At 38.9% G+C, this 22,091-nt stretch overlaps 1 protein-coding gene across 2 annotated transcripts in view; it reads right to left on the bottom strand.

Moving 5' to 3' along the window:
* Positions 1-19,042, bottom strand: part of afap1l2 (actin filament associated protein 1-like 2) — a 38,105-nt gene extending 19,063 nt beyond the window's left edge. The window contains exons 1-4 of one of the 2 annotated variants that reach the window (XM_046853680.1): positions 18,836-19,042; positions 2,525-2,653; positions 1,586-1,651; positions 371-462 (exon numbers count right to left, since the gene is read on the bottom strand). In XM_046853680.1, the coding sequence (XP_046709636.1) occupies positions 371-462; positions 1,586-1,651; positions 2,525-2,653; positions 18,836-18,851 (303 nt within the window). In that variant the 5' untranslated portion in view covers positions 18,852-19,042. Of the gene's footprint in view, positions 1-370; positions 465-1,585; positions 1,652-2,524; positions 2,654-18,835 lie in introns of those variants that run through there. The other variant, XM_046853681.1, reaches the window with a different exon arrangement.
* Between the last annotated feature and the right edge of the window lie 3,049 nt (positions 19,043-22,091).

The following is a 22,091-nucleotide window of genomic DNA, read 5'->3' as shown; positions in this document are numbered from 1 at the left end:
TATATATATATATATATATATATAATAAAATGTGACTATATAAACCATTATCTTGCTATATGCAATACACTGTTTGAACCTACAAATTTTTATTTTCTATAGATTTTGTAGTCTATTTAAGCAATTGATTATTTTTAAATGTCACAATTTTCATATAGTGAAGTGTAAATTATACAGAGAAAGGAAGATGATGCAATTACATTTTTGTTTACTAACAATTTTATTTTACCACTTTTTGTCACAATGCGGTAACAAATATGCATAATCTTATATGTTAGGTTTAAATTTAAGGGACTTAGCAACTTTCTGTTATAAGGATCATATGTTATAATTATTGAATGATTTGCCTACATAGGCACAGATCACTTACTGTTCTTGGTGGAGGAAGCTCTGGAAGACTCTTGCGTGGTGGATAGGCATGCTTTCCTGCACTTTCATTGGCCTCTGTTATTGGGCTATAATCTGATTTCATTTAGGATCAGAAGAGAAAAAGGCAAAAGTCAATGTCTTCAAAAGCATGTTTCCAAATTAGACAACAGCATACATACAAGTCAAGTCAAGTTTCAAGTTAAGTCAAGTTTATTTCTATAGCGCTTTTCACAACAGACATTGTCTCAAAGCAGCTTTACAGAATACAAACATACAAATAGCACATACTGTATACACAATGTGTCTGAGTTATTAACACAGAGAAATAGTTTATGTCTGGTCATTTATGTGGCCTGTGGTAATATTTTAAGAGCCAATAGCCATACTCAAGGACTTCCTATCAGACATTCCTCTGACTTCCTCTTCAAATGCTAACATCTGGGTTGCTGTAAGATGAACAGTAAACTTTCACAGGAAAAGTCTAAGAGTCAGCAAAGATCATGGGAGGTCATTAATTTCTTAGCTTAATCTCTACTCTGTAGTACCACTTTTGTTTCTGTAAAACCTCACATATCATACAGTATGTCAGTATATCATCTGATTTATAATCATAATTACAGATTTAAAAACGGAATAACACAATTAATATATTATCAACAGACAGTTACACTTTCATTGTTCTAAACCACAAAAGCCATTTCTATTTGTCTATTTTTATTTTTGTTCTGCATTGACAAGGCCTGCTTTTCTACTCAGATAAGAGTCTTCTGGTCACCTCTAATATGAATATACATCGTGTGGTTTAGACAGCTGTAGTGTGAAAGCTCAGTCTAGTTTTCTGCATATTACATTTTTCACTGAAGTCTAAACAAAGCAGCCAAGCCGAAGATGGGGGTCTGGCTGTGGAAGACTGAGGAGAGTTATTAAGAAACAGACAGGAAATAGTGTTGGGGGGTTGGGGGGGGGGGCACTTAAACCACAATGTATCATCTCTTGAAAATTTAGCAGGGTTGTATTCAAACAGCGAACACAGATAACGATACAAAAACTGAAAACTAAAGATAAAGATAACTGTTGCAATTACAAAAGCATGAAAAATCTCTGACTCGTGACACCATTTAATTATAATTTTCTGAAAAACACATTCTGGATCTGCAAATGTATTTTTTGTCCTCTACAGAATACTAAAAAGATGGTTTCTAAATCATACACTCACCTTTTTTTTCATTGTTAGGTCCAATTACATGGACCTTGTTCATATAAATATACTCTTCATCCCCACCTTAAAGATAGCAGAAAAGAATAGAGTCTTCAAAAATGTAATTACATTACAAATAGAAAACATTACGAACTCAAAATTACAAAATGTCTAGACCATGTATTTACAATGATAATACAAATTATTCTTATTATTATTATTATTATTATTATTATTATTATCTTTTTATTCTTAAAATCTTGACATTCACAGAGTTTTTATTTTTTTTTATTTTTTGTCTAAATAAGAAAAGGACAATGATCTGTGTTATGTGGGCAGCTGAGAGAACCCCTTGAGCATCCACCAAATATACACATGAAAGTAAGGCATGTTGGAGATGCATGGGGTCATATTCAATTTTAATAAAAAAAAATCCCTCTATAACCCACACAGCATGTATTCCTTATTCATTAACCTAATAATCACCAGAAATCTAGGATTTACATTTATTTTTAGTTTAAAATATAAAACTTCATCGTGGAAAAAAACACAAAAATGTAAAAAAAAAAAAAAAAAAAAAGGCAACCCAGATCATGAACAAAGAAATAACATTGCTCCATCTTAAAGAACAGATTGGGATTTGGAGGATGGAAATGAAGGCTATTTATAAGTTGCTATTCAAAGGAAGTGAGTGTCCCAGGAGGATAAAAGCAGCTTTGGAAAATGATACAGTTTAGAGCCAGAGGAGGAAGTAGAAAAGCCCAGAATACAAAAAGTGACTGCCATGTATATACAAAAAACCCACATACAACAAATGGTTAAATTTCTTTACAAAGAACAGTTGGATTTCCTCACAAAAAAAGGTAACATTGCAAATCTACTTGTACAAAGGAGAAAAATGGGCATGTATATGGGGTGCATTCATGTAATACAGAGGATTTCACATGTACGATGTACCATTTGAAGATGTGTATGAATGCAGCAAGTCAGTAAGCAGGCTCTTTTGCACAGTTGCATTTCCACTCAGGTTCTCTCCATCCAGGAGCTTCAGGAAACGCCGCAGCTCCTCCAATAGCTGTTCCAACACTGCAATGACATACATGATATTCAGAGCAAACACTCTCACTAAATAACAGTACTATGTATAATATCATGAGAATAATATACACAATTAAATAAAAAATACTACAAAAAAACATTATTAGAGCTGTAGTAAAAAATTACACTTCATTGTTGGCCATTCATTTACATACAATCACCTAAAATGACAAAGCATATTACTAGCAGTAATAATTATTAGCAGTAATATTACAACAGCAAGAAAAGTATCTGGTTTTGATCCTGGTAAACATTCTCTAACTATATACTGTATGTCATTTCATCTATCCAGATCATAGAACCAGTTAGTCTAACATGTCATGTGCTAGTGAATGATGCTTTGTCCTTTCGTCTCCTGCATGTTTTTATCTCCATGTCATTACAGAGGCTTGCTTTCATTTGGCATCATATCACATGCCCAGGGGCTTTTGAATTGTGTTGTGCTTGCTTGTCTTACGTCTCCTTGAAGCTGAGGGGGCTGTAGACTCTGGGGTGAGTGATAGCTTAGAGGTCATGGAGGGGAATAAGGTGTGGTGAAAGAGGCCGCTTTGTCACCCAGGCCGATTTCAGCCCCCATACATCCTCCGTGGGTCAAAGCTGAACTGGCCCACTCGCCCCAGACTCTAAGCGTACTCTTTGTGCCTCTTTCACTATCATGAATAAGTCGGCTTCATGCCTGATTCCAGTATATTCAAGAATAGAATTAGAGAGAAGTGGGCCAGGTTGTCATAGGGTAAATCGCACCATGAAAACACTGAGGTAAATAGTAAAACAATGTTGGAGTACAATACAAGCATAGAAAATTAATCCTAGCTATACAGTTTGGACATATTCCGAATAATTTTTGCCAGATATCAGTCATTGAATTTCTAATGGTAACTTTCACACCCCTGTAAATAATTCATGTTTCCCAGCCACTCCCAACTCTCTGCCTGTTCCCTGCTGATTATCAAATCATACCAGGCACTTCAAAGAGCTCTGAACTGAAACTTTTCTGCAGCGTAAGGCAAAGGAAATCCTAGAAGCTTTGCCTTTAGGACAGCAGAGACCAGTTTTCACTGAGCCTCACTAACCCTGCTTTAGTGCTGAGTCAGCTTAGAACATAAGCTACTACATGTCATTACTTTATATGATGCCATTTAGCTCATGCAGGCCTTCAGAGTCATTAAAAGCAACATCATGTTTCTATTTTCACTTTGTTTTATGATTATGTACAGTTTTGCAGCACCAAATTATGCTGCATGGTGATTAAATTGACTATGAAACCCTTTTTAAAACTACTGCCAGGTACTGGAGAGTGGTTAAAGGTGGGACAGCCCTTTAAGCTGTAGATGGGGTTTCGGGGGCTAGGTGAGAAATAGAGATAGGAAGACAGGTAGAGAGAAACAAGAAGGAGGAAATAACATTTTTTTCTGTTACACAATCTATTAGGTGTTGTGTCCATCCTTAACACAATCTACATTGTGTCAGGAGTGTTACAACATGGCTCAAGGTCTCCGTCGTATCTGCTGATTTTCTATGAGCATATAGCTCACAGCTGGAGCAAATTTGAAAAGGAATAGTGAATATATTGCAATGCCAGTCTGTCAGACAAATAAAAGAAAGTGCAGGCATATATTCTGCTGAATTTACAGGTCCTGATGCGGTGGAAAAATCTGAGGCTTTCACATTCTCTGTATAAGAAGACAAAGAAGTTCCCGATGTATTACTGCAGAAGTTTGCTGAACTCTGTGTGCCCACAAAGAATATAATAATGGACAGACATGTCTTCAACACCACCAATCAAAAGCCTGGTGAGTCTACTCAATCGTATGTTTTCACACAAAAAATGCGACTTTGGAACTTTAAACGATGAGCTAATACGCAACTGCGTCGTTTGTGGGATCGAAAGTGACAGCGCGCGCAAACAACTACTCTGCGAAAAAAAAGCTTATGCTGGACTCCGCAGTCAATATATGTTTATGTATGTATTACATTAACAGTCAGAGAAGAGCACAAAAGAACTAAAACACGAGGCTGACGTATGTGTTGTGCAAGATCGCTGCATAAACTGTAACAGATACCACGCCCCTGACAAAATTAAGTGCTCTGCTTTCCAGAAACAGTGCAACAATTGTGGTAAATGGAACCATTTTGCAAACAGCACCTCGCTCCCAAAGCCGTGATTACTATCCTAAACGAACTGCAGCACAATTCAGAAACCATAATTCAAATCGAGTTAATGAGCTGGACACAACCCTACAGTAAATGCCCCTGAGGACACTTTCTATTGTAAGACAGTGGATGATGTTTCTCAAAAAGGTGAAATAGTCACAACATTACATCTGAAGCATGGTTTGGGTCAATTAAAAATGAAAGTGGACACAGATGCCAAATGCAATGTTATATTCAATCAACAGCTACACCTCATTGTACCCTTAGCTCACATAAACACTAATGAAAAAGTGAATCTCATAGCATATTGTGGACAAACGATCAACACTGTGGGTACCACAACATTACACTGTGAACAAGGCCAACTCAAATTCCATGTTGTAGATCTCAATATGAGACCACTGCTTGGATTGCAGGCTAGTTCAGCAATGGGCCTGGTACAGCTAGGACCACATGTTCATGCCGTGCAAAGCCAAGAACCAGAGGTTCGGGAATTTAGTGACTTGTTTGACACCACGGCACTCTGCAAACTGCCTGTTGTTTATCACGTGCGATTAGATGAGTCGGTAGCACCCACTGTATGTGTACCCAAGAAAGTGCCCATTGCAATGAAGGACAAACTCATGGCAGAACTTCGAGAGAATTTTCTAAATTGGGCGTAATCGCCCCTGAGAACGATGCTACGGAATGGGTGTCAGCCATGGCTGCTGCAAAAAAGAAAGATGGCTCAGTGAGGATATGTATAGATCCAGTGTACGTCAACAAAACACTCCTCAGACCACACCATCTTTTAAAAACTATTGACCAGGTTATTGCTGATATGCCGGGGGCCAAGGTCTTCAACATCCTTGAAGCAAAATGCGGGTTTTGGCAAATCCCTTTAGATCCCACATTCATGACGCCTTTCGGCAGGTACAGTGAAGTATTCCAGGCATGTCAAATTGTGGTAGATGACATTCTTGTCTGGGGGTGCACACTACAGGAACACGATTAAGTTTGAAACAGGTACTTCACAAAATCCATGCCTGCAACATGCAGCTAAACCCTGCCAAATGCAAATTTTGTGCCACCTCTGTCTCCTTTGTAGGCCACCTCCTGTCTGCTGACGGCACAAACCTGACGCTGACAAGACTTTAGCCATCCGCCAAATGCCTAAACCTGATGACAAACAGGCCTTAAAACGGTTTCTTGGCATTACAAACTATTTATCAAAGTTTTGGGGGGTTTTGGTAAATCCCTTTAGATGAAGCATTATCTAAGCTAACCACATTCATGATGCCTTTCGGTAGGTACAGATTCTTACATATGGCTTATGGGATTTCCACCCGCTGTGAAGTATACCAGCCATGTCAAATTGTGGTAGATGACATGCTTGTCTGGGGGCGCACACTACAGAAACACGATAAAGGTTAGGTACATTACAAAATCCGTGCTTGCAACATGCAGCTAAACCGTGTCAAGTGCAAATTTTGTGTCACCTCTGTTTCCTACGTAGACCACCTCCTGACTGCTGACAGCATCAAACCTTACCCTGACAAGACTATAGCCTTCCACCAAATGCCAAAACCTGATGACAAACAGGCCTTGCAATGGTTTCTTGGCATGACAAACTATGTATCAAAGTTCATTCCACACTATAGTGATGTCACAGGCCCTTTACGTGCACTGTTAAAGCAAGATATCGAATGGTCATGGCAGGAGTTGCAGGACTCCCTTCTAGAAACTGAAAGATGCCCTATCCAGTCCGCCAGTTCTGCAATATTTTGGTGTTACTAAACTCATTGTTTTTTCAGCTGATGCATCCCAACATGAACTGGGTAAAAGGCAACATGGTACCCCTGTTGCCTTACGTGCCCTGACACCCACTAAATTTCGTTATACCCAAATTGAGAAAGAGATGCTAGCACTATTATTTGTGACACAAAAGATTAATGACTTCATCTACGGCCGACCTCTCATTACAATTCTAAAAAAAAAACATTGCACACCGCCTCGTCACATCTGCAAAGCATGATGCACAAGCTCTAACGGTACAGTCTTAATGTGATCTACAAACAAGGCAAGGAACTTTTTGTAGTTGATACTCTGTCACTTGTTCATCTCTCTTCCACTGAGCCTCCTCTTTCAGACAAGCTGCTAGAGGTAATGTCTCTTCAAGTTCTCTCGGCTCAATGGATGGAAGAACTCTGCTCTGTTGTTAAATTTGATCCTACATGCCAAAGACTTGTTGAAATGATAATGCATGGCTGGCCAAGCTCTTTCAAAAAGCTTTCACATGATCTCCGCCCATTCTTTGCAATGAGGGAGGAATTTGTCTTCAAGAGTGGTCTGATCTTTCGAGGACAAAGACTCCTGATACCACCATTGTTACAGCCACAAAACGCAGGGGGCGAAGGAGACCATGTACTAGCCCATGATGTATGGTGATATAGAGAGAGCACTCTCTCATTGTGCCCCTTGCAACACCCTGAAACCTTATCACCCCAGAGAACCCATGCACTTGCATGATTTCCCTGACCTCTCCTGGATGTTCACTGCTGCCGACATAATTGAATGGCATGGCAAAATTTACCTCGTTCTTGTAGACTTGTTCTCTGGCTGGTTCAACTATCTACCTGATATGAGGAGTGTCACTGTAATTTTAAAGCTTAAGAGACACTTTCCAGTCCATGGAATTCCCCAGACAATGACAGACAATGCACGGCAGTTTTTCTGTAATGACTTTTTTTACTTCGCACAAGCGTAGGATTTCGAGCACATTCGGAGTAGCCCTCACTACCCACAGTCCACTGGCCTTGCAGAGCGTGCAGTGCGATCCGAGAAACATCTACTTGAGAAGTGTCACAGAGGGCGCAGTGACATACAGGCTGCTTTACTCTATCTGTGTAACCTTACAGGTGCTAAACTGCTATCTCCTGCCCAGCTCTTCTTCTCCAGACATAGAGATTTTCTTCCAGAGATCAAATACAGGTTGAAGCCATCTCTATGCCGTGATGTCCAGGCAGTGTTGAACAGGAAAGCAAAGCGTGCTATGACTGAAAAGCCCACACCCTCCCATCTTAACAACAGGGTCAGACAGTAAGCATGCAGACAGCTTGGGGTTTCGACAAACTGGCCATTGTACAGGGCCCTGCTTCTAAGCCTAACAGGTATGTGGTAACATCTCAGGGCAGACAATACACAAGAAACTGACGTCTCCTTCTCCATGTTCAGAAGCCTACACCTGTGGAGTGTGTAAATGATTATATCTTTTTGTCACAAGCTTTACCTCTTACAACCTCCTTGACATCTACATTGTTTCCATCCCAGAGTGAAGCATCTGCCATTGTTGCCCCCTACCCAGCCTTTAGTGACTCGTTCAGGGAGGGTCAGTCGCCCCACCCCATGTTATGAGGATTACTTCACTGGTTAAGGACATTTGTTCTTCTGCTTTTCTTTTGTAACCATACAGTTCTATTTCATGCTGTTCTCATGCTCCAGATAGTTTTGAATGTTATGTTGGAATGCTCAGTTGTTAATCATTAGCTTAAGGGGAGGGATGTACAGTGGTTTAATGTGGCATAGCCCTTTAAGGAGTAGACAGGGTTTTGGGGGTTAGGTGAGAAATACAAACAGGAAGACATGTAGGGAGAAAGAAGAAGGAGGAAATAAAAACGTGTTCTGTTACACAATCTGTTTTGGTGTTGTGTGCGTCCTTGACACAATCAGCAGGTACATCACTAACTCTAACGGCGAAACCATGAAACTAGAAGACAGTATTATTAAAGAGTTCTAATGTAACTTAACTTAATAACAATTAATCAATTACAAATCCACCTTTAAAATTTACTCACATCACCCATTCGTTTTCACAACATGCAAGAAGAAATATGCCAAAAAAAGGTAAACATTCTGCCATTTACGCATTGAATCACTAGCAGTAAAGTGTCTTGCTTTATCAATCACAATGCTGAGCAAAAAAAAAATTCTTATCTGTGTCTATAGCATGCAAAACTCAAAAACTCTGTGTGATGGGAGTATATAGTACATGAACCCTGTTACAATGCTACCTACAATTTATTCTTATCCTTCAACTTGTGTTCTAAGATTCACATGAAACAAGGAATGCTTCTGATCATCGATGCTTTCCATTGTTTTATAACCAGAGCTTTTTTCTTCCAACATTTTTCTTGCCACGTGTTTTTAGACTGGACTTTGATGCTCTTCTCCAAATGTTTCCTGAGAATGTAAAGTCAGCTGACCTTAGAAAAGACTGGACTGTGTTTCCATGGCTTATGGTTTGGCAGCACACCAGCTCCTAGTCCTTCAGCCCAACCCCATGAAACTACATCATATGTTGTCAGTTTTCCCACTTCCTCAAAAAAAATAATCCTGTACTTCAATGAGCCCTATACCTTCCCACACACCTATTTGTATTACCTTTATCCACAGGTATATAGCCAGCTGCATACTGTAGATCTAATGCAAGTACTTATTTATGCAATTCAAGTAGCCTCTCTGAAACTTGTTTAGGTGTAGTTGCTTACTCAGATGGCCATTTCTACCATCTGTGTACTGATGTGATAATGGGATTTATTGCTAACTGCAGCACTTTCTCATTGTCAATGAAGGTAAAGCCCAGATAATGGCAAAAACAAACCTTTCATATCATTAAAACCAAATCATGCTCCGCTCATGCTATTTTATTCACTGAACACTGTTCATCAGTGCTTCATCGTTCTGTTCTGCAGGGCAATAACAGTTTTAAAACTCCCAGATGAAGGGATATAAAATGGTTCCTTCTGTTTCAGTGGCATTTGTTTTGGGTATTTTTGTTTGAGAGTCCCTTTGAATTTTCACTCACAGTATATATGACTGCATGGATTTTGGCATCAATGAAGATTCTGGTTTTAACCTGGTCTTACAGGGAGAAAATAAGTGAAAACCTTTAAGAATTTATATTCAAATACTATACTAAATTAAGACTTCTGATGCATAAGTTTAACAGCACATTAACAGAATTTATGTTGTATATGTGCTAATTTGGTGTATAAGATGAGACTACTGTGGATGGTTCCCCTGAATTGGACCATGAAGATGGTATTGAACTGTAATTAATATGAACAGTTCTGCTAAAATGTCTTATAACTCCAATTGGCTCAAAAAGCTTTGTGTCCATCAGTGATAACAGCTATAAAGCTATAACAAATGTTCATTAACAATGTTCATTGTTAAAAGTGCTATACATATTATAAAATGTATTTAATATTTCTTATTATAGGACAACAATAAACAAAATAGACAATTAATTAAAATCTAGAAATAGGTTAAATTATTAATATTTGTAATAATTATTGATAAATGATATTTCCATTTGTTTAGTAATTGTTTTTGCAGCTTGAGGATATATTAGATTCTTGCAGTTTCCTTAATAACCATTGCTTATAATTGCAATATTTAGGTCCACTCCTCCAGGTCCCCAAACTTCTACAGGCTATGTGCCTTTTTTTTTTACTCACCTGCCTCACACATTCAATACCCAAAGTGTATTTATCCAGCATGTATTGCTTAGATTGGGATTACCTGAAACCAACATCAATCCATGTTAAATAGGGCATATTAAACGGTTCTTTTTCTTCCTCTTTTTCTTTCTCTTTCTCTTCTTCTTCTTCTTTTTCTTCTTCTTCTTCTTCTTATTATTATTGCTGTTGCTATTATAATTCAGCTTTTGGTTATGTGTTAAAACGCATGTTAAAATCACGTATCATGCTAAATTAAATTGTTGATATACATCATTGTATTTATTATGTTGCCATTTGTAATAGCAGATGCTGTATATACAGTAGAAGGTAATAATGACTTTAGGGAGTTATAGATACTTAATATGTTGAGTGTTCACAACTCGCTTTTGCTATGCCAATACTGTGTTCTCTCTATTTTAGAAGTAAGAAAGATTAGCATACAAATTCACACCCACAAACAAATTAAGTTTGAGGTAAACAACTCACAAAAACCACAACAGAGTCTACAACTAAGCATTGCACAGAAGTATCATGCTAAATTAAATTGTTGATATACATCATTGTATTTATTATGTTGCCATTTGTAATAGCAGATGCTGAATATACAGTAGAAGGTAATAATGACTTTAGGGAGTTATAGATACTTAATATGTTGAGTGTTTACAACTTGCTTTTGCTATGCCAATACTGTGTTCTCTCTATTTTAGAAGTAAGAAAGACTCACAAAAACCACAACAGAGTCTTCAACTAAGCATTGCACAGAAGCCTTAAACATCAAAACTGATAAGTGGCTGGTACATTACTAAGAGGCAAAGTTGACATTGCAGTTGACTTTCTGTTAACTTTGTCTAATTATTTAAGCCTGTATAAAAACAAAAAAAAAAAATTTCTGCCTGGCTGTAATACTACAAAAACTAGATCACATTAGTGTGTCACACGATAGTTATAGAAGTCAAGTAATGGGTAGATTGGCTTTGTAATATTGCATAAATAAATAAATAGATAGATGGATAGACGGATGGATGGATCTAGTTAATCATGAGAAAATAAAATAACTTGATGAATAAAGGATAATTAAGGCAAAATTGTGAAAAACCTTTATCCAAATATGTTTGGTGCTTTTAAAAAGCCCCCAAAGGATAAGATTGACTGTATTTTACAGTATTTCAAATGTACAATTTATATACAAATGTCAGTGAAGACGATTAATCTGCTCAATTGGAAACACGTACCATGGATGATGGATAATCTGACATTACCCAGAGAGCCATTTAACACAGTAGAAAACACACTAAGTAGAGGAGATGGAGTTTAATCGTGAATAATAATAAAATGTCTTCAGAGAAACAGCTTGCTTGTAATGTATATCAAACGACTGGATGGATCAATTGTAATTCAGCTGAAATGAAATGTGTATCACTGTGCTTAATGTTTACACTTTGAGAAAACATTTAATGCCAGTTCTGTGAACTTGGACAATGCTATCACAGTCTGGCTCTCTGGCTCCAGTCATATGGTTCATTTTTTTGTTAGTAGAATTAAACCACTTACTTAAAAAAAATCAGATTTTACTGAAAACTGCTATACAAACGCAAATTCCCACAATTACATCAAATGCAACCATAATATTCTCTTTGGCCAGGAACTACATCATGGTCATTATCATTGCCAAAATACATCAGCACTTTATTTCATCCAAAGAGCAACATCTTTAACAGGGACTGCCAAAACACACACAAAAGCTATACAACATCCTAACACTTAAACAGACTCATTTTAATTATGGGGCTACCATTCTTGTTAGCATTATCTAAAATGTCTAAATGCTTTACATTGTAATCCATTTCATAAAGTGGCTTAGACAACGTTTCTCTATTTAGATGAGAAACCAGTATGTTCTTTTCTGAAATATGAATAAGACTGAAATTTAAGCCAGGCTCTGGGGGGGGGGAAGCATATCTCTCCAGTTCTAATGACATTCTTCAGTTTAATTCTATGCATTTACACACTGTCTAACAGTATTTGAAGACTCCATACAGTAGCTGAAGCTGATATTCTAGCCTGAGGTACCTTTCGAGAGAAATGAGTTTATGCAATTTCCCATAAAATAGTCAACTATTGTAAGTAAACACTACATTTGCATTCAGAGACAATTAATCTCTCTTAAGGGGTTGCTCTTTTCACCCTAACAAGATGGTCAATTTTGCACCCTACATTGGCAAAATATAGGCATGTTTCTGTCACTATTAATGGTAATGTCAGAGTGTGAGGTCAGAAGAGGTCGGTAGCATTTCCACTTTGTTTAAGCTGGTCAGTGACATGAGTTCTGGCTGTGCTGTAAGCTCAGGCCGCGCTCTCTGAACGTGCTCCAGCAACGCTGCGCTGCCTACAGGGGAGCAAAACAGGAACAGATGCTGGAGAACGCCTCCCATTCCAACAATAGCGACCTCACACAACCTCTCCCTCTTCTCCTTTCGAACAAACATTTCATACACAAAAAGCCAGTGGATGGATTTAACCACTGCATACGCCTCTTCTGCTGAATCTTTAATAAACACCTGTCCAGATAACATAGCTCATGCCTAGTTCTTTGAAGCTACAGTTTAAAAACATTTTTTTTCTCACTATAAGCTTGTATTGCAGTAGGGGTCTTTAAAAATAATGCAGCATGTACTCTTGGCTGACACGGATAATTACAGATGATAAGAGCCTTCATGAAGCTTTGCAGAGGGCACCAGAAAGGTCTTCAGAGAGAGCGCCGCTCCGCTCCAGAGTCCCGTCAAGGTCGTTTCGTGATTTCCGAGCTTGGCAGAGGGTGCCAGAGAGGGCTCTGGTCCAGAGCCCTGTCAAGATTGTTTCTTTGTTCCTGAGCCTTACAGAGCGGGCACCGCTCCGCTCCCGAGCCCCATCAAGGTTGTCCCTTCATTCCTGAGCTTTGCAGAGAGTGCCAGAGAGGGTGCCGGTCAGCTCCCAAGCCCCGACGAGGTTGTTTCTTCATTCCCAAACTTCCCGAAAGGGGGCCAGAGAGGGTGCTGCTCCGCTCCCGAGCCCTGACAAGATAGTTTCTTAATTCCCAAGCCTCGCAGAGGGCACCAGAGAGGGCTCTGCTCTGCTCCCAAGCCTTGTTAAAGTTGTTTCTTTTTTCCTGCACTTCACAGAGAGCACCAGTAAGGGTGCTGCTCTGCTCCCGAGTCCCGTCAAGGTTGTTTCTTCGTTACCGAGCTTCACAGAGGGCATCAGAGAGGGCTCTGCTCTGGAGCCTTGTCAGGATTGTTTTTTCATTCCTGAGATTTGAAGAGGGCACCAGAGAGGGCGCCGATCAGCTCCCGAGCCCATAGGGTGCCGATCAGCTCCCGAGCCTCATAGGGTTCCAGAAAGGGTGCCGATCAGCTCCTAAGACCCATCGAGATTGTTTCTTCTTTCCCGAGCCTCACAGAGGGCACCAGAGAGGGCTTCAATCCACTCCCAAGCCCCAACAAGGTTGTTTCTTTTCTGTCCATACAGGCTGCCCAGGTGCTTGTTCAGTCTCTTGTCATTTCAAGACTTGACTACCGCAACTCTCTGCTGGTAGGTCTTCCCCTGAACGCTATTCGTCCACTGCAAATGATCCAAAACGCAGCTGCACGACTTGTGTTCAATCAGCCCAATTTCTCCCACACCACCCCACTGCTGCGCTCCCTTCACTGGCTTCCAGTAGCTGCACGTATCAGATTCAAAACACTGATGCTTGCCTACAAGGCCAAAAACGGACCAGCACCATCTTACCTCAGTGACCTCATCACATCTCGCACTGCACCACGCTGTCTGAGATCCTCCAGCACTGCTCGACTGGTACCTCCTTCTCTCAGAATGAGAGGTAAGTACACTTCAAGGCTCTTCTCTGTTCTGGCACCGAGGTGGTGGAATGAACTTCCCCTTGATGTCCGTAAATTAGCACTTTCCAAGTTTGTAGAATTCGAGTTATATTTATATTAAGTTTGTAATCTTGCGTACCAGTGTAGATTTATTCATTACTAGAGATTTAAAGCACTTTTGTACGTCGCTCTGGATAAGGGCGTCTGATAAATGCCGCAAATGTAAATGTAAATGTAAATGTTTCTTTGTTCCCGAGCTTCACAGATGGTGCTGCTCTGAACCCGAGCCCCGTCAAGGTTGTTTCTTCATTACTGAGCTTTACAGAGAGCACCAAAGAGGGTGCTGCTTTGCTACGGCGCACCATCAAGTTTTTTACTTTGTTCTTGAGCTTTGCAGAGGGCACCAGAGAGGGCGCTGCTTTGTTCTGGGTTTTTTCTGTTTGAGTGTGCTTCTTAGTTCTGTTTAGATACTTTATTATTATTGTTGTTGTTAGTATTATTATTATCTTTATTACCTTCACGAGCCTCCTGTTTTCCCGAGCCTCCTGTCTTTCCGAGTTTTCCCTGTTTGAGTGTATTTCTGTGTTCCGTTAAGAGAAACGTTATTAATTATTATTATCGTTATTATAACCCTCTTTCCGTGTGTGGATTTTTTGGGTTCCCTAACTCTTGAGTTTGTTTTGGCCTCGTTGTGAACTTATATTTTCAAGCAGTGGACTTAAATATCTCAAGTGTGTCTCTGCAGCTGGGTTTCAACACCTCCCTGGGGCAGACTTCTAGAGTGTCTGCCACTCACTCTGGCAACCCGAATTCGATGCCCGCTCTCTAACCTGACAGTATACTGATGAAACTGTAAACAGTTTCAGAGGCAAGCCTTTAGACAACAAATGAACAAAACAATAACAATCGTTGTAATCCCATACGTGAAATATTTTTGCCCCACATATACTTCACAAACAGTCATTGGCGCCGTCATTACCCCAGACAAATCTCCACTGACCTCTTAGTCATTAAGCGACAATGAAACAACTAAACCACCTATTGTTTTCTACATTGGGCATTTCAAGTGTGTTTAAACAGGTCACTTTGCCCTTCTCCCTAAGCCTTAATCCTCTGTAGGCTAATATTTACTCATTTGCATACTCTTGAATCTCTATTCTAAAGTCAGTATAATGCAGACTACTGCGTTGCAGCTCCCTCAAAACGATCCTTTAAATCTGAACTCCAAGTCAAATGGTGCACATCTCCTGTTCCAGAAATCAGTTTCAGTTGTATTCAAATGCACAACAGCTCAGCTATAAAGCTGACTTGCATAAAGCTCAAGCCAGAGCAGTGGGGCCCATGGGTGGATCAGGAAAAAATGGTATCAACCAGAACCTCAGGGATGATATCTGGTTGCACACGCTCCTTTGAAGAGCTTACTGAGGAGGAAATAGACAAAAGCGACAGGATAAAAACAAGCACATCATGGATTAATTTAGGGTCTTTTTATAAACCACTCAGTTGCAGGATAGCGTGAGCTAAAAATGCGACAAATTAAACTTGAAAGGATGTTGTCCCTTTGTTTAAGGGTTTTGTATACTGCTGAAACGGAAGTTCTTATATACTATTTTCATATATATTCTTATGTACTCTAAATGTCAATTATTACTCTAAAATATTCTGTAACTATATAACAGAATGCAGTCAGTTCTAATTAATCACTTATAGTGATTATAATTAATGTATCTATAAGCACAAAAAATCTGAATCCATGCATCTAAAAGCTTGTTTTGTGAACAGGATTATAATCATTTAAATAAATTATTTAAAAACACTATATTTCCATTTTACTACGTTGTTGGTTTATTGATTTATTGATTTGTTTTGCTGATAAGCTATGCTGGTCCAAGCTGGTGTCTGAGAGATATTTCATGCTTTCTCCATCCATTATATATTGTGCAGTTATGCTACATATGTATATACAAAGAATTTGGCCATTTACCTTGTTTTTAACTATCAGTCATACAAAGGATACGTGTTTCTCTAATGATGGCTTAAAACACCATTTTAGGGAACAGAAATATGTTTTACTGATCTGATTCTTGTGTGGATGGCTTAGTATCAGTCATGGTTTAAAATTACTTCCCCACACCAATATATATTTAACATGCAGTCAACATTTTCACGCAAGTTCAGATGTATATGTTTAATACTCTGAAACCTTTAACATTTCATTAATATGCATCCTAAATTCCTAACACTGAATATTACCTACATGGACAGTAACTACTCTTCACAGAATGTGCCAGAACTAATGGTGATAATTTACCCTGTATAAAATAAACAAAAAACACAAAATTGCAACCAAAGTCTAAATTACAAAGCTTACAGTAGTAACTAGATTTTTTCATATGGGATCCAAACAGAGTCCAAGAGTATTAATCAGCAGTGTGAAATCTACACCATGTGAAGTCACACCAATTACATAATTAATCTCAGTGTGAATTCTGGTGTAAATACCATGCTCCATAATGGAAGATATTACACTCTACTTCTCAAAATGCCATCCTTCCCTCCATTCCTCTCCCTCCCTCACGCTTCTTGCTCCCTCCCTCTCATTCTTATCTCACAAAAACAAAATTCACAAAGGCTGTCTAAGAGGCAGGGCCCATGACCACAACAAATATAGTGTTGTTCCTAACACATTCGACTTGTAAGAACAAGGCATAAAATAGACAGACTTTAAATACATAATGCACTAAATCATGTTAAAATTTTAAGGGTTCCTGAGTTTCTGGGACTAATATAGTTTGGCTGACTTAAAAACAGAATGCCTGCTTGCCTGTCTTAGTAAGATGACACAAAGTTTGAAAGGAAGCTTCGTGGCATGCTTCATAACATGAAAAATATTTTTATACTTAATTTCAAGGTCCTCTTTTACTACAGTACTTCCATTTTGACTCCGTATTCCCTGCAATAATGCAGCTTCCATAATGCAAATGACTCATTTAAACAAAAAAGATCACTAAAGTTTAAATATTTCACCATATGTGTTAATCTTGTAAACAGTTCTTTTATCATTGTAAATCGGTGACTCCGAAGAATTTTCATGGGTTATGCAGTTGCATAATAGAGAGTTAAACTGCCAAAGAATCCAAGATGAGTAAAATCAAAACTGGAAGTCACTCTAAATAAAAACAAAGATGGATTGCCCTGTGTTATGTCTTTTGGGAATAATCAAACGTCAAGGCCTTTACAGGAAGTGCAATTATGAACTGAAACCTTTATATGAAAGCGATAATTGTGGAACAAGCCAAGTCTTGTTTCACTACAGTGTTTTGTTCAAGCTGCTCTAAATAGTTTACAGAGATACATGCAGCTCAATGTAAGGATGTTAAAAAATGCTGAGGAAGTACTGACATTTCTGTTTTAGTTTCCATTCTCATTTTTAACAAACATAACAGTTTGGCATTGACAATCCTCCTGCCATTTGTCACGAAGGTGTAAGAAATAGATATACCAAAGATACATGATATCAAATTTGTGGGTTGACCCTCATGTCTTAAATAATCAGTAGGACATTACTCCAAAGCAAAAACAGAAATCCAAAGCTAGGAACCCAGGTAGAACTCTGAATGATGTAGACAAATCTAATGCAGTTGACATAAAAACTTAGTCTGATGGTAGCATTGCCATGTAACTGCTCCAGTGTTCTGACAGCTCGGACCGAGGTTGACTTACCCCAATTTTGAATGTGCGTGCATGGTGCCCTGTTTCAACCTTGTTCATTCTGTTATTTGTAAACTGTATATTTAATGGACCAACGTGTCACCTGAACCCTGCTGTACACGTCTAATGGCAAGAATATATTATTTTATTATTTTGACATCAAATTAAAATCTCTAGAATTGATTAGATTATTGACTAATATATATATATAAAAAAAAAAAAAAACATGCTTATTCTTATTAGTCTACAATCCACTTCTGTAAATGAAAACACTACACCACAGGCATCTACAGAATCATGGGACAACAGTCACTTTATATTCTTGAATTTCAACTGGTGACTTATTGTTTTTTCTTTTTTTTTTTTTTTTTTTTGTAATAAAATGGACTATTAGAATCTCCTCACGTCCATTGCAAAATAAATAAACACACAGGCAACTCTTTTGTAACCAAGGAAACTAATACTCTATCTAAGCATATGTCTATTTTGACATGCTGGTGAGTGTAGAGTGTACACGCTGTGTCCTAACACGCTGTTTGGGACACAAGCTTGTTGTTTTCAGAATGCGCTCCTACCAGAGCTGTCATATCTAAGCTTGGATTAAATGAGCCTCACTGGAAGTACTCGGGATGGTCGAATTGTTCAAATGACTGTGTACGGTGTTGAAAATCAATTTAAATAAAAATAAATTGCACATAAACAGATCATGCACATGCCTGGGTAATGTGGCGTGTAAAACTTTAGCAGTGAGAATTATGACCTATTTGTGTACCTTAAAGAATTTCTATGGAACATGTAGGATTGCGTTAGAACCCTAGCTCGTGCGCATGTGTGAACTTGAACTTGCGCGAGCGTCTCTGAGCGTCTAAATTGCGACCAACTGCATTCATATTCACTTTATCAGTGATGGAGAAAAATAAGTGATGGAAAAAAAAGTCATGTTCGCTTACCTTTGGGCTTGTCCATGATTGTAGAGGCGGAGATGGACACTCCGGAGTTAGCTCTGGAGCCGAGTAATGCGATCCAAGGTTCTGCGACAAAAGATGAAGGAGAGAGAAACTCGACATGAACACTAACACACTCTCTCTCACACACTCACGCACTCATACACAGCCCCGATTAGTCATGCTAGTGGACACACACATACACACTCTCTCTTACTCTCTCTCTCTCTCTCTCTCTCTCTCTCCTCTCTCCCTTCCTCTTAGCATCAATCACAGAGTCACTTCTCCATATGCTACTCTCCGTAATTAAACCCATTGAAAACAAAACTGTGAACTAAAAATGCAGAAGTCCAAACAAACCAAAGAAAACAAAAAAACAAAACACTAACTGTAACGTTACACTGGGAACATTTAGCGAAACCAAAGTTATTTTATAAAGGGGCAGTGCATGAGAAGGTCTTAATAAACAAGTCACTTTTCCCCAACTGGGGGGCTGAGAGTTGAATATGTGCACTGTGTATACATTTCTTCTCTACTGTAACGTGTTGGCCATTTGTTCTCTGTAATTCATGCTGGTGAAAAATACTGTAGATCTTATACAGTATATGTATATTTTTATCTGCAGGAAAGGAAATTGGGAGGTATTGTTATTTATTTCTTTCTTTAGATAGATCTTTAGATATGAAAAGAGAAAGTGCATGTTCCCAGACTACATTTTCCCATGGGAGGTAAGTTGTCGGAACCTAAATCTGACTGGGAGACTCATGGGAGCATCCTGGCCTGAGGAAAACATGCCAGGAATGCGCTGCGTTATATGTCGGGTAGAGTTGGAGCCCAGAAGCTGTGCATTAAATAATTGCCTGCAAACATAAAGAAGTTAAACTAAATGCAGCATGGAGCCGGAGGTGTTGCAAGACTTTCAGTGAACATAAATACATTTGACTTCCTCTTAGCTGTCTTCATTATGATTACAAATGCCCCTGCACATTCCTGAAATAGCTGAGCTCTGTGAGAGGTCTGTTTGTTTTGGCTTTATTTGCCTTTATTAGATTTTTCAACCTATTCTGGACAGGGTATGAAAGGTAACCACTCTACACAATAATGAACACCAAGATCTCGGAAAAAACAACGACACAAAAACCTACTAGGTAAATCGAAAAAAGATTGTTGTGATATGACCACAGGCAAACAAGCCTTGGCATGATTATCAGGGTTACATTCTCATCCTGTTATCATGTGTCTGTTGGTCAATAGTGTGAGAACTGAGCTTTCGTCCTCTGTGAGCTGGGTGAATGAGAGTCACATGCTCTGAGAAGCTGACCTCTTTGCAAAGTCTCAAGGGGAATCAGAAGGTTTCCATCCCAGCTCCCCCGTGCCCAGCATTTTCCTTCAAGATTCAAGCAGGTCAGTTGCTCATAGTAAATAAAGTTATTTTCATATTCCCACTTGTTAAAACACATTGTAATGGATGGATAGAAAGATCATCATATGTGGACAGGCTGCAAATGTTCAAGAACCAATAACAGTTTCAACAGGCCCAGTTGGACCTCATTCTGCCACAGTCTGTTGAATACAAATGCACCACTGTGTTCATTGTGTAGGTTTGAATTCCTCATAGACTGGAAACCCCCAAATACTGTTAGTGAGAAACATGTCACAACTCATTTTTAGACTTGGGGTCTCATAGTAAAATGTATTGTTACTAAAGGTGATAAGGTCAGTTTTGCTTTAGCTGTTTTCCTTCAGTTACTCACCTTACAAGCAGGGTAATCCCCTCATGCTGAGTCAGCATAGGAGCGGTTTGAAGGCTCCCACCATCCTGCACTTCATGCCAGGCCCACCAACCTTGCAGCTGTGACTTTAAACATGTGGAGGAAAGACAGACATAAAGTGGTATAAAAAAGAAGGGGGCTGATTTGGAAGGTGGCCCACCCTCCTAGTGGTCTGTTTCAGTGAAGGGTCATGGGAGTCACATTGTCCCTGTCCACAAGGCATGAAAGTCATTACACATAGCAGAAAGCACTGTCTTGTCAAAGATATTAGTCGACACTGTTAGATTTAGAGTCTACGAATAGTTAAATAGATTAATATAGAGACAGGAAATGTCAGTCAAATGCTTTAGATGCACTGGCATATCGCTGTGGGAACGTTGTTTGTGTGTTGTGTATTAGCTGGAGTGGGTAGGTGCAGACACTGGCAGATTATCTCGACTGCTGCTGGTTGGAACACAAAAAGCATTCCACAGCTGTGACTAAGAGGGCAGGGGTTACGAATTCAGCCCCATCTGAGCACTAAGCCTTTTCATTCAGGAACCTTTCCCATATAAAACACACACACATACATTCACAGTTATTTCCTACAGTACTCTTATACAAAGAGGTGCTGAGGATATGCCAAGTGTGTCTAAATAAAGACCAGTGATGGAATGATGATGATCAGAGGTAGCTGAGGAAAAGTTAGACACTGCACAATATACTTTGCAAGCAGATGAAAGTATGCAAACTTTCTGTATTGGAAGATGGCATGTAAATCCAACATATTTTATCTTTAAATTACTCACAAACATATTTAAATGAGAGTTTCAGACTTCTGCAATCCACTAAAGTAAAGAAGAAATCTGCTTTCTTAAACTTTTCACACCTTTTTAAGTTAAAGGAAACTTTGAAGATGTTGCAAAAGGGGGGCACCTGTTCAAATTTCTTGCTCCAGAGTTCTTAGGAGCTAAGCATTATGTCATGCAACAATATTATTCCACCACTCTTCCACACTGCAGATCAGAGTGAGTCTGTTTAAAACAGGAGAGAGCAGGTTCCTAACCAAACCTGTGTGAGTGGAACTTAACTGGAAGTCTGGGTTTGGTGTATTGTAGCGAAACCTTTTATTAACCCAGCATTTTTGTTTCTTTGGCTTGTGTAGTCTAAAACACAAGACTCAGACACTAGCATTAGTGCCTACAGAGACCCGTGGACACCCTACATTAGAAATGTCTACAGAAGAACACATTTAGTCATCACCAAAACCAACTAGGGCATAGCGTTGAGGTCACAAGGTTTTGAACAAGGACTAACAATAGTGAATAGTGTAGTTGTACAATGAATTCAACCATCAATGATAATGAGCTTTCATGGGTTCATATGTAGTTTTGTACTTTATGTCACAGTCTACTGAGTTCACAGAATGGTTTTTTTTACTGATCGTGGGATCACACAAAAACATTTTAATATGCAGTGTGTGAAGCTAAACCACATATTTCACACTTTTA

Source organism: Silurus meridionalis, chromosome 7 (genome assembly GCF_014805685.1).
Source record: "Silurus meridionalis isolate SWU-2019-XX chromosome 7, ASM1480568v1, whole genome shotgun sequence".
Classification (NCBI taxonomy): domain Eukaryota; kingdom Metazoa; phylum Chordata; class Actinopteri; order Siluriformes; family Siluridae; genus Silurus; species Silurus meridionalis.
Note: the sequence above shows the minus strand (reverse complement) of the source record. Positions and strands in the feature narration are given on the sequence as shown.